Below are 12,437 nucleotides of genomic sequence, written 5' to 3'. Positions count from 1 at the left end.
TAAAAAAGAAAAAAAAAAGCAGAGCTAAATGTATAGACTTTATGCTATTTTTTTCATTTTTAGTGTAAACCTCAGAATGGCTAATCTTAAATGATAAAAGAGAACACTAACAAACATTAGAGAATAAAGTATGTCTGACTCTTAAAAAGGTTTTCTTATCAATATGTATAAACTATATTTTACAGAACATCAACTCTGATTGTTCCCACATAATTGACAACTATCACTCCACCCCCACCCTGGCTTCTTCTCTTTTCCTTTTAAGATTGCTTAAGGATAAAATGAATACTACCTATCTATGAAATAACAAATATTCTAATCTGCTTTCGTATCATGCTTGAGAGACAACGAGTAGGTCTGTTAACTCTAATAGAAATAAAATATATTCATGTTATAAAAACTCATAAATAAAACAAATAAACAAGAAAGTCTACATAAATCCAAAACAACTCAAATTAAACTAAGTGGCCATAATTTTCCTTCTTCTTAAAATACTGTCGTATTGACTTTGTAGGATATGTTCTTAAAGCCCCCCTATCATGTACTGACCATGACACTAAATATTCTGTATGCAAAGTTTATGTGCCAAGGTATAAACCCTATCTCATGTCAAAAAAGATTTAAAGATACTGAGATTGACTTATTGCAGGGTTGGAAAAACTACTCGGGTCTGGCAAATTCACGTCACTAAATGCTGCTTCTGCCTTCATTAAATCCCAAATGCAAAGGCCTCCGAAAGAGACTCTGCAAGAAGCCTACGCAAATTGAAGAGAGAAGATACCTAACGCACATGTGTAAAAAAAGCAAGCACAAAAAGGACCAGGTATGTAACAGAGCACTAACTATAAGAGAATGTTCAGCAATGTGACAATGTGACGCATTTGGGGAACTATCGTAATACGATACTTGTGAGCCTGAACTCCATTTTTTAAGGCTGTCATTATTCAAAATGATTACATTACAATATTAAATACAATTTTACTGCATAAGAATTCCTTTATATCCTCTCAATGTTTATTCATAGGGTGCATTCAAAATATATCTGTTTGTTGACCAATATGGGGTCATAAAAATACACTTTCCATTCAGTATTGTTACTGCTAGATATTCTTTAAGCTAAGGCATTAGAAATCAGTTCCTCTTGAGGACAAGAAACATGAGTGGAACAGACAGCTGGACTTAAGGGAGGAAAGCAGCCTCCCTGCTCTGAGTAGCTGCTCTTGAGATCCTAACCTGCTCTGAGATACACAGAACAGATGACAACCAGGACCTGACTACTTGCAGACTAAGTATGTCCCCTGGAAACGAAATAGGTCTTAGACACATTTACTTTCTCTTTACTTAATGGTCAGCATCTTTATTTCAGAGCAAAGAAGGACTATCAGCTCTTGGTTATGGAGAACGCCAGCCATCATCATCTCTCTCACCTGGTCTCCGGCCCAGCAAAAGGCTGGTCTCCGGCCCAGCAGCACTGGCATCACCTGGGAGCTTGTTAGAAATGAAGGACCTCAGGTCCCACCCCAGACCTATTGAATCAGCATCTGCATTTCAACAAGACTCCCAGCTGGGGAAGAGGCACTGCTCTTTCTAAACAGAACAGAAAACGGAAGCAATTCAGAAGACCCAAGGTGAAGCGTCAGACCCGTGACTTAACAGGTGTTTAAGAATGGGCAAGACAGACTTTTTTTAGCCTTGGTTTACTCAACTATAAATGGGAAGTAATATTACTCACTTTATTTACACACACGCCTACCAGGGAGGGCTATTCCAGAAATAAAAAAACAAAACAAAACAAAACAAAACAAAAACTGATGGATGTTAAAACTCTCTGTAAATTACAAAGCACTATAGAAATACAAGGCACTACTGTTAATAACACACACAGCTTAATGATACCTGTCCTCATGTGATCTGTAACAGACCATCAGAGGCATGTTACTAAATCATACATTATGAAGATAAAAGGCTCCTCATGTGTCACAAACCTTTCAAACCCCTAATCATACGGTAGCCAAATTCCTTCTGTTTTCATTAAAAACTAAATGTTGACTAGGCTTCGTGAAGGGACTCAAACACTGCTATTATCTTGCCCCAAACATGTGATTTATTCCTACAATCCATTCTTTCTTGGACTTCACTATAGTTTCCAAGATAACAAACTAACTGATTTAACCCACTGCCAGGCCTAAGAAATGAGTTGCCCTGGGAAAGGCTGCTTTAGCTCAAGCCCTTGGCTTTTCTGGCCCAGTTAGCAACAACGACCAGCCTCTCTTCTCCAAAGCAGAGCATCACCATAAGGCTGCAGTTTACACACAGCATCTTAGATGCTGTGTTTTACACTAAGGGAAGAAACCAGTATCTCAGCTTTCTCCCTAACCTCCCCTTATTTTAAAAGAAGTCTATGAATCTTAAAAATTCTACACTATATCCACTGTACCCAAAGGTTTATTATACCTTTTCCTTACATATCAAATGAATGCCAAGAAGCTTCTTATGACCACGGCTTTGTTAACCAAAGCTGGATGACCTTAAAAACAAAAATCCAACTACTAGATCAACTTATTTATCCATGCGATTCAGTTTCTATCAAACTTGGAGAATCAATTCACATCATAAAATGCTAAAGCCATTATTAGCAGTATAAGCTGCAACCTTAAACCAACTTTTCGACTGCTCATCCGAACCCCTTCTCAACCTGGAGGAACCAGGCTTCCTTCTACTATTTGAGTTGGTTGTGAGCCCCTGCTTCCACTGTCATCCCACATGCCACGGAGACCCTTATTGAGAATTCAGACTCCATGCAGGGGAACAGAAAAGGATTAACACATGCAACTGTGCAGCAACACTTTTAGACACAGTTTAACTAAAAAAAGAAAAAGAAAAAAAGAAAAAAAAAAAAAAAAGTCTGCCCAGCATAAGAACAATCCCCAAGTCAGCCCAAGAGCAGAGAATTAGTACTATCAGGTGATCAGAAACAAAACCAAGGCAAACACCCACCATATTCAAAATAATTATTATTAAAAGATCCACCACTGATGCATACTCAAAAACCACTATCAGGAGGCAAAGGCTACCAGAAAAGCTCCCATAGTTCTTCAAAAAGCACTTGGTTTTGATAGAACTAACGATTTGACTTTAAGACATAAAAGGCACAACATCGTACCTTTATAGACACTTTCTCAGGCTAAGGCTACGAGGAGATGTAAGTTCATTCTCCATTAAGGAAATGAGAGAATAGCAGATGGTGTCAGTGAGAGCTGGACAAGCCATTTGGGCGAGTGCTCATCTGTGGAATGGGAGGGACCAGAGCAAGCCGCCCATTTCCTAACAGAGGATTGAGGATGGCCTCCTACCAGTCTCTGCTGCTCCAAAAGAAGATCTGCTTCTTCTTTCTCCTTTTTGTACAGGATCTCCATCTCCTGTAGCCTACAAGGAGAAGAAAAACAATAGAGGAAAAAATAAATTGTGAAATCACTGGACTGTTTCATGCGTGCTACATACTGTAGGTTTAAAAGAAGTGATGGTCACGTGGGCCACGTCATATTTGTGCATCACCTTTTCTCCATCTCCTGCTTCATATCAATCCCTTGTTTTTCCAGAAGTTCTCTCTGGGCAAACGTCCAGTCCACAGGCTCAGAGGGGGTCTCTGCAGAAGGAGTCTTCTCTCGCTCTGCCCGTGCTTGCTCCGGGTGGTTGAAACGAAACACATGATTTTTACCCATGATGATACGGTTTCCTAGAACAAAACAGAAACAGAGTTAAGAAGCCATTTTTTAAAAGGGTGCTTACCTAGGTTAGTAACCTCACTCTCCCTCCCTTTCCCTAGTGCAAAAAGACAGCTTTTGGAGTTTTACAAGAACAGAAATCCTAATGCTATCACTTCTTCAAACAAAGAGTCACACATTAAAGAGTTGCTCACACAAGCCACATGTTGTTTACTGAAGACTTCAAACCTTTCCTGGTCTCACCTGAGCGCAGCTGAACGGGCTGGGCCACCCTCTTGCCATTTACATAGGTCTCTGAGCGTTCACAGGGCTCTAGGGTCACGATAACTAAGAAGAACACAAACTAGTATTAGCATCACAAACCACTGGAGTAAGACAATGGAAAGCCGATGACTTCCAGGGTAACCAGAATCGATTCCTGCAACCAACCAAGTGGCTGAGAATCTACACAGGAGCTCTCGCTGGGGGACCCAAACCAGGGATACGGCTAAGAGAAACATTTAAATGAATTGGACAAGCCTCAGAAGAAGACAGGAAATGTTTGTTTTGGTAATACCTGAGAGTTCAGTCCATAAAACTGAAAACTATCAGAAATCTTAAGATACAGGTACTATCCAGAAACTTAAGATCAAAAGCTAATATTCTGATTAAAGGAATGAATCACATGGCACAAAAATACCATTAGAATATTGTTTTGTTAATAACCTGGGCAAAAATCAAGACTGACTTTTTCTTCCCTTCTAGATAAAATAAGTTCCACTGGGTTAAAATCAGAGGTCCTTCAAATCTCCCACTACCCAGGATATTTGTTCCTTTCTTACTTGTCTATTAACTAATTAACATTCAAGACCAAGCCTAATTGCCTCTGTCCTGCTCGGTTCTTGGCAGTCCCAAAAGGGCTCCTTTTGTCCAGCCTATTTTCATGTAAAATAGCTATGTCCGTCCCAGCATTTGTAAGCAGCACAGGTTTCTCCATTTTCCAAATATTAGATCGTACGAGAAAATATCACTGAAAGAGACAGGGAATGCCAAGCCTTGGGGATTTCTAATAACCTAGAATGAAAAGACTGCTGGAAAAACTAAGCCAGGAACTCTCACCGTCCCCACTGTTGTTTCTCTCGCTCCGGAAGATACAATGTTCTTCTTTAATGTGAGCCCCACTCAGCACGATGTCCTGGCGCCGCTCAGCATCTGCTTGGCCAACCCTGAACACAAGGGAAAGTGTTTCCCAGGGAAATTCAGACACAAAAAGCACTGGAAACAATGAACCTCTTTCTCCCAGAGAATAGTCTTTGGTATGTACAAAAAAGGTATCGCTTCTTTTTATTGGAGTCTTTCAACTGCAAATTTTATTTTCACATATGATCAAGCTCCCTACGTGAGAATAAGAAACCAAGGAGCAAGGCTACATCAACGTAACTCACTCAGCTTTATAAAAAGGCACGAGTGAACTAACCTCCCTAATGAATTCATACAAGAAGTTAGAAGAAAATTTTACTTAGGGTGTTTAGGGAAAACTACATGTTAACTGGTTCAGATGACTAAAGTACGTATATAATTTGGGAAGACAAGAGAGTTTGTAACTATTTCAGACAGGAAAAAGCAAATCATTGCAACAAATTTTTCAAAAAACAACTTCCTTTTAGTTATTCAATCATTGAAAAGAACAGAAAACATTAAGTAACTGTAAGAAACAAATATACCTGGTAATTCCATCTTTGATGTAATAAAGCAGGCACTCGGACATGAGTGGGTCTTCATTGAGGTTAACCAGATGTGGGGTCTGAAAGAGGGTACAGATGATCAATCTGAAGCAAGTACCGCTGCATGGGCTGTGACAAGAACAATGACCTACAGGAAGCTGATGGCTTCCTGGATCATCTACAGTCCCTAGGTGAGGGACATCTTTTATTCCTAGTTGCAATTCCATTATAAACACAAAACATTCTCTTTAAGCCTTCTCAAATTACACCAATACATTCTATTCAAAAACCATGAGTTCTGGGATAAAGAACAAGATCCAATTCTTGAGAAGGTCAAAGCATAAAGAATACAAAAGAAAAATAAAGACAGGTTGATTCTCTGGATGGGCTAACCACAATTTTTGTAACTACCTGGATGAAATTCTTGAAGGGAACAAAACAGGCCACTTTGACATATTGATTATTTTGAGCTAAAGGCACTTCAAAAACAGCAACCACAGGGAGAGGCTTCCTTTGAACAAACCCCCTCCCCACCCCCCCCACCCCCGGCCTCCACCCCAAGACAGGTCCTCCTGAAGGACCTCAGCTGTTGTGTCCCCTCTGGGAGTCCATCAACCAGGGAGGATAGACTCTTGTCCCAAGAGAGGAGACCAGAAATCGACACCAGACAGACTTTGTCGCAAACCATCCCACCTCCCATCTCGTCTCCCAAGGGCCCCTTCATCTTTCATGAAAAATCATTCATTCCCTCCTGAGAGGCCTATGTCCCTGCGCCCCTTTCCCTACTAACATGGCATTTAAGTCTGAACTCTAAGCCCTCTTGGGGAGTCACTCACTTTCCCCTGGGCAGCTCCCACACACATATGAAGCGGACATGTTAATAAACTTATTTTTGTTTGTTTCTTATTAATCTCTTATTACAGGGCTCTCAGCTAAGAATTCAGAAGGGTGGAGGGAAAACAATTTTCCCTTTCTACAATCTCAAGAAATACTTAATTTTTTCATTTACTTTATAAACATGTCCCCACACCCCCTGTCACTTCCCTCTATAATTTTTATCACTTCTTCCATGGTCCCCATTACTCTGTTTAGTTCATTAGTCTCTACTTTAAAGAAAAAATTAAAATTGTCAGCATTCAACAATATACACATCTTGTAAAAGTCCTCTTCATCTAACTCTAATATTTCTAAAATCCTTGAAAAACCAACCTTCTTTGGTGAAAATACCCCATTGGAATCCAAAAATAAGTCACATGGTCTTGGGGTCAAAATCTACTCAAGACAGTGCCAGCAAACGTGGAAAAATGAAAGAAGAGTCAGATGAGTGAGTTAAGAACAGGAAATGAGAAAGATGATTAAAAAGAAATTAGGAAAAGCTCTACATTAGCATCTGCCTCTGGAGTTAAGAGCTCTGCTGGTTTGAGAAAGTCAAAGTCCTCTGTGGGTACGGTTCTTTAAAGTCTATCGTGACACTGGCCTCAGAGAAAGGGCCTCCTAGAAATAGGTTTCATTTTCCCTTGCCTTAAAAGTATTCTCCCACCCCATCCCCCCTTTGACTGAGGACTGACTGACAAAATCGTATACGTTTAGGTCGGACAACGTGTTTTTTTAAAGGTGTCCGATGTGTCAATTTAATACACATACACATTGTGCAATGATTACCACAATCAAGTTAACATATCAGAAACAGGTTCTAAAACCGCATCTGGATGTGGCCAGTGGTGTATCCCTTCCTCTCCTGAGGAAGTCTAGAAAGTTAAAACAAGATGCATAAAATTAAAGCAAGAAAAACCTTTGGAAACAGAGATCTCAGTTGGAATTCTGGGCTGTTTATATCACAACACTAATTCAAGTTATTTATAACTTGTGTTAAATGCCATTTTTTTACAAGTTGTTACCAAATTTTTCCATATAGTTCTTTACACTGAAAGATGTTGTAAAATCTTTCAAGATACACAAAGGCACAAATTCTATCAAACGTAGAACTGATAACACCTCTACAATCATAAGTCATATCTTGATAAATAATGTCTTACCGAAGCAAACACTACTAAACTGTGAAAACCAGGGATCTCTGGCAATACAGACAGACAAAATACTGTTATCATTGTTCCAGTTCTAAAAAATTACGTGACCTTGACAGAAAAACCAAACCAAAAGAATCCCAGCAAAAACAAGGAATATTTCATATCATATTAAAAACAAAAATGGAAAAGTCCCCACTCACTCTAATGCCAACCTAAAGAGATCACCATCGGAGCCTTGCAGAACATGTTTGAATCTCTCATAGCCAATTTGGGGTTATTTGAAATGAAGGACCACTTATTACTGGCATGAATATATTTACTTTATAAATCAATTTATGTTTAATTACTACAGTCAAATGAGAAGCACACAAAAATAATCATTTGATAATAGTTTCCCAATACCTAACAATAACTAGGAAGCAACTCAGTAAAAGAACAAAACAACAACAAAACCCAAAACAAAACCTACCTCACGCTATTCTAATTAGCTACAAGGTATCTACTACCTAACAACTATGATAACATACGTAGGATGGTAACTACTGGAGTTTTATTTATTTATTTTTTTAAACTAAGAAGAAAGCAGAGGAGGCTACAAGGGTGAGGACAGGAATTGCTTTACTCAGTACAATGACCGTCTGTAACACAAACTAAAGAAGCAAACTTGAGTGGTATTTTTCTAAACAAACCTGAATGGCTGAAATTGCTTCCACAGAGTTATAAATCAGGGCTGCGGGCATCTGTGGGAAAATCTACATAGAAAGAGTAGCCAAACTGAAGCAAGGTATGCTAGATGAGAGGCTGGGAATTGAAAAGAAAGCAACAACGCACATGAGTAAACGTATGGAATCGCGACCGAAAGTTAGATTTACGGCCTTGCGTTTTGTTTTTTAAACAGCAAACATGACAGGCATTTTAGAAACAGGCTGCCTTTGTACTGTAAGATGAAATTAGAAATTCTGAAATTAAGCCGAATCCCAAGACGAAATGAAGGGAGGAGGGGCCAGCCCTAAAAGGCCGCAAGTGCCTCAGTGACCCAGACAAACAGGAAGTTTGTCTTTTGTTGGGTGGAGTTTCACAACACTGTGTCCTACCTTCTTCGGTGAGAAAACTCCCAGGGTTCCTCCGTCTTCTCGAATGGCAACTCCCATCTCAGCCAACAAGGCCTCTCTAGAAGAACAACAAGCACACCAGAATACCAACACCAAACGTCAATTAAATCAGTCTCATATGAACTAGAAAATAAAGCATGCAAAGCAAAAACTACTGTCCCTGTTAGTAACACAAATGTGAAAAACCTGTCTATCCTGTCATTAATGAGAAATTATTTTTAAGAAAAACAGCACATTCAAAATAAATTCTGTTCCCATGTTAGGTAAAGTTATATTCACCCAAGTAAGGACTTTGTCTAATCTGACTTTAGAGGCAGACAGTAATTTATAAATAATATGTCTACTAATATTTAAAAAAGGAAGAAAGGGGGGGCGCCTGGGTGGCGCAGTCGGTTAAGCGTCCGACTTCAGCCAGGTCACGATCTCGCGGTCCGTGAGTTCAAGCCCCGCGTCAGGCTCTGGGCTGATGGCTCAGAGCCTGGAGCCTGTTTCCGATTCTGTGTCTTCCTCTCTCTCTGCCCCTCCCCCATTCATGCTCTGTCTCTTTCTGTCCCAAAAAATAAATAAACGTTGAAAAAAAAAATTAAAAACAAAACAAAAAAAAAAAAAAAGGAAGAAAGGGATAGTCCTTAAGGCCAGACATCTAACTCAAAGAACCGTTTCTTCAAAATCTAAGAAAGCGAGACACCTGGGTGGCTCAGTCGGTTAAGCATCCGACTTCAGCTGACCTCGTAGTTCGTGGGTTCGAGCCCCGCGTCTGGCTCTGTGCTGCCAGCTCGGAGCCTGGAGCCTGCTTCAGATTCTGGGCATCCCTCTCTCTTTGCTCCTCCCCCACTCTCTCTCCCTCTCAAAAATTAATAAGAAACATTAAAAAAAAAAAAACAAAACCCTGACAGAGCCCTTTTGACAAAAAATCTAAGAAAGCGATCAGAAAGGAACTTTGGTATGTTAAGATTGTCTATAAGTGTGATTTCCTCAAATGTTATGCTCCCATGCCCACCATCATATGGACTCAACAATTCTAGCTTAAAATCCTTGTAAGAAGAAACTTCTCAGTGTTTGATACACACACTGCATCCATACAGCAGCACCCACTTCTTCCTCATCTTCCGTGGAGGAGGAAGACAGGTGTGAACTTTTTTAAATGTATATTCATCCCAAAAGGAAAAGTATTATTTCAGGTTACATTCACCTTCAGGGTAGAGAACTGATAGGTTAAGGTAGAAAAGGGATTTTAAAAGTCTGCAAATCAAACTACTTCACCGCTTAACCTAAGAGGTTCTAGAAAACATAACTCAAAGACAATCATCCGAAGGGCTTTATTATTCGAGCCTTTATCAAAGGCAGTTGTTTTGCAAAGTAAAAACTCTATCCCTCAATATCTTCCATTTTATATGGGCCCTGAGCACCACTCGGTCCGGTAAGGAACACAAGACTCCCGCAGAGAACGGGGGACTATGTAAGCCTCACTGGCGGAAGGCCCAGAGCAGGCTGGGCTCTGTTCTGTTCTGTGGTCGGTGAAGTGGACGCCGGGGGCGGGGGACGGGGGAGGGGGGGGGGGCTTCGCTTTTACTTCCAGCTCATCTTCTCCTTCTATAAAAGGAATCCCAGTTCCCCTGAGAATGTGCAGACACTCCCCGAGCTTAATAATATCCTGACCTCTCCATTCTGATGGCCTCTGTTTTACGCAGCTTCTCTTCCCAGGTTTCATTCAGCTCAGCAATGATCTTCTCCGATTCCTAAGGGAGGAAGTCCACAGTTCAAGTGAAGACACTTATGTGACAGGCTAGGTCTGGGAAGGACAGCAAGATGCCCTTTGTGGGTATGAGGCAGAATCTAGTACAGTGAGATTTTTTTCCTTTCTTAATATTACGTACAATAAAAATCATGAAGACTAGATCTAGCATTAAATCAGCCCTAGATATATAATCCTCCTAAGTCCTAATAAAAATGCCCTAATAGTGAGTGTGTATGTGTGTGTTTACAGAAGGAAGAGTAACATGAACATCCAAAAATGCAAGACATTATTCCCAACAGCCACTTCTACAAAAGAATAAAGCCACCAAAGGTATTCATTGCTTTTGTTCCATACTGTAATTTCACCATAACACTGATGGGGCTCAGAACACATTTGCCTACAATATGGCATCTTGGCATACTGACTATTTTCAGCTGAAGCAATTGGAGAAATGGTATCTGCAGGAAGGACTCTGATCTCCTCAAGCAAGCTTTAAGATCCCCACCCCCAACTGGAGAAAAGGCACATCCTCACCCCCAAAGATGGAGGAACACCAGGAGGAATCTGAACAAATAGGCCTTAATAGGTACCCACCCGCCCCCTCTCCCCCGCCCCATCCTATCACAATTTCCCATGACTCTTCCCTCGTCATCAAACCTAGCACAAAAATGCTCAGGTTTAACACCTCTTTGGGTCTTTTATTTTCTTATGAAGGCTCCCATGTCACATAAAACTTACATGAAATCAATTCGTGTGCTTTTCTCTTGTTAATCTTTTGTTGCAGAAGCCCCAGCCAGGAATCCGAAGGGTAAATGAATGATATTTTAACTCCCCTGTAACACAATACCCTCCTGAACACAACCCAATACCTGCCATACAAAGGTTTAGTATTAATCTCATCTGAAGGTAAGTAGCCACTGAAGTGACAGTTTCCTCGTCTCCCACTCAGTGTTTATCAATGCCAGAAATATAAGATTTCTTGATCTCAAGGAATTTACCATATACTAGGGAGAGAGAAATAACCGGTGACTCGTTCACTCAGTAATTCTACATCACCTCCTTACATGCCAAGCCCTGTTTCAGGCAACCAGAGATGTGGCCAGGAACAAAATCTCTGTCTTCGTTAAGACTTCCATTCTGGTAAAGAGCCTGAAGTAATCGATTTTAATCAATAATTCAAATATACAGTATGTCAGAGAGCAATAAGCACCTTGGAAAAAAAGCAAGAAAGGGAAGGGGGTAAGTGCGGGAGCAGTTTGGGATGGGGCTGTCAGGACAGGGCTCACTGCCGAGGTTCTGCGTGAGCAGAGACAAGGAGCAGGGGCCACCACACAAACACGTGAGGGAAGAGGGAAAAACGGCTGGCATTTTCCAGGAACAGCAGTGTGGCCAGGGCAGCGTGCTTGCGGACTGTGCGCGGGTAGGGCAGGAGAAGACCACGGAGCGGTTGGCCAAGTGCTAGAAGCGAAGCATTCACAGGTGGCAGCAGAATGGGTGAGCACGAGAAGGATGCTCACACTGATGAATGAAGGACAAGTGGGAACCAACTCGGTGGAAAATGGAGGGGGGAGGAGGAAAACCTGAAAGGGAGATGAGCACATGCAGAAAGCAGGAGAAATCTAGTCACGGAGACAAAATCCGCAAGTCAAAGGGTGAGGACGAGGAGACCAGCGATGATGGGATGACAGCTCTGAGGACAGCAGTGGTTATGACTAGGGACGAAAACCCTGCACAGTTTGCAAAATATTTCACTGTCTGATTCACTTAACAGGCTATTGTAAGAAGCCGCTGGGATCTGAAAACATAATTCTCTACACAGAAAGAAACAGTGAACATGTAATACGATCAACCCTAAGACACCTGCGATTTCGTTTTCCGGAATGACACACGAGAGCACGTAAAAAAAGCCACGAGTTGGGGCGCCTGGGTGGCGCAGTCGGTTAAGCGTCCGACTTCAGCCAGGTCACGATCTCGCGGTCCGGGAGTTCGAGCCCCGCGTCGGGCTCTGGGCTGATGGCTCGGAGCCTGGAGCCTGTTTCCGATTCTGTGTCTCCCTCTCTCTCTCTGCCCCTCCCCCGTTCATGCTCTGTCTCTCTCTGTCCCAAAAATAAATAAAACGTTGAAAAAAAAAA

At 41.3% G+C, this 12,437-nt stretch overlaps 1 protein-coding gene across 28 annotated transcripts in view; it reads right to left on the bottom strand.

Moving 5' to 3' along the window:
- Positions 1–12,437, bottom strand: part of KIF1B (kinesin family member 1B) — a 147,064-nt gene that overhangs the window by 64,574 nt on the left and 70,053 nt on the right. For 15 of the 28 annotated variants that reach the window (XM_040460947.1, XM_040460847.1, XM_040460863.1 and 12 more), the window contains 7 exons: positions 10,227–10,306; positions 8,550–8,625; positions 5,429–5,508; positions 4,824–4,930; positions 3,969–4,052; positions 3,556–3,736; positions 3,354–3,426 (listed from right to left, as the gene is read on the bottom strand). In XM_040460947.1, the coding sequence (XP_040316881.1) occupies positions 3,354–3,426; positions 3,556–3,736; positions 3,969–4,052; positions 4,824–4,930; positions 5,429–5,508; positions 8,550–8,625; positions 10,227–10,306 (681 nt within the window). Of the gene's footprint in view, positions 1–3,353; positions 3,427–3,555; positions 3,737–3,968; positions 4,053–4,823; positions 4,931–5,428; positions 5,509–6,637; positions 6,701–8,144; positions 8,208–8,549; positions 8,626–10,226; positions 10,307–12,437 lie in introns of all 28 variants that reach the window. The other 13 variants (XM_040460772.1, XM_040460798.1, XM_040460819.1 and 10 more) reach the window with 2 other exon arrangements.

Source organism: Herpailurus yagouaroundi, unplaced genomic scaffold (assembly GCF_014898765.1).
Source record: "Herpailurus yagouaroundi ecotype Mexico unplaced genomic scaffold, PumYag 77, whole genome shotgun sequence".
Lineage (NCBI taxonomy): Eukaryota > Metazoa > Chordata > Mammalia > Carnivora > Felidae > Herpailurus > Herpailurus yagouaroundi.
This window is presented reverse-complemented; position numbering and strand designations above follow the sequence as displayed.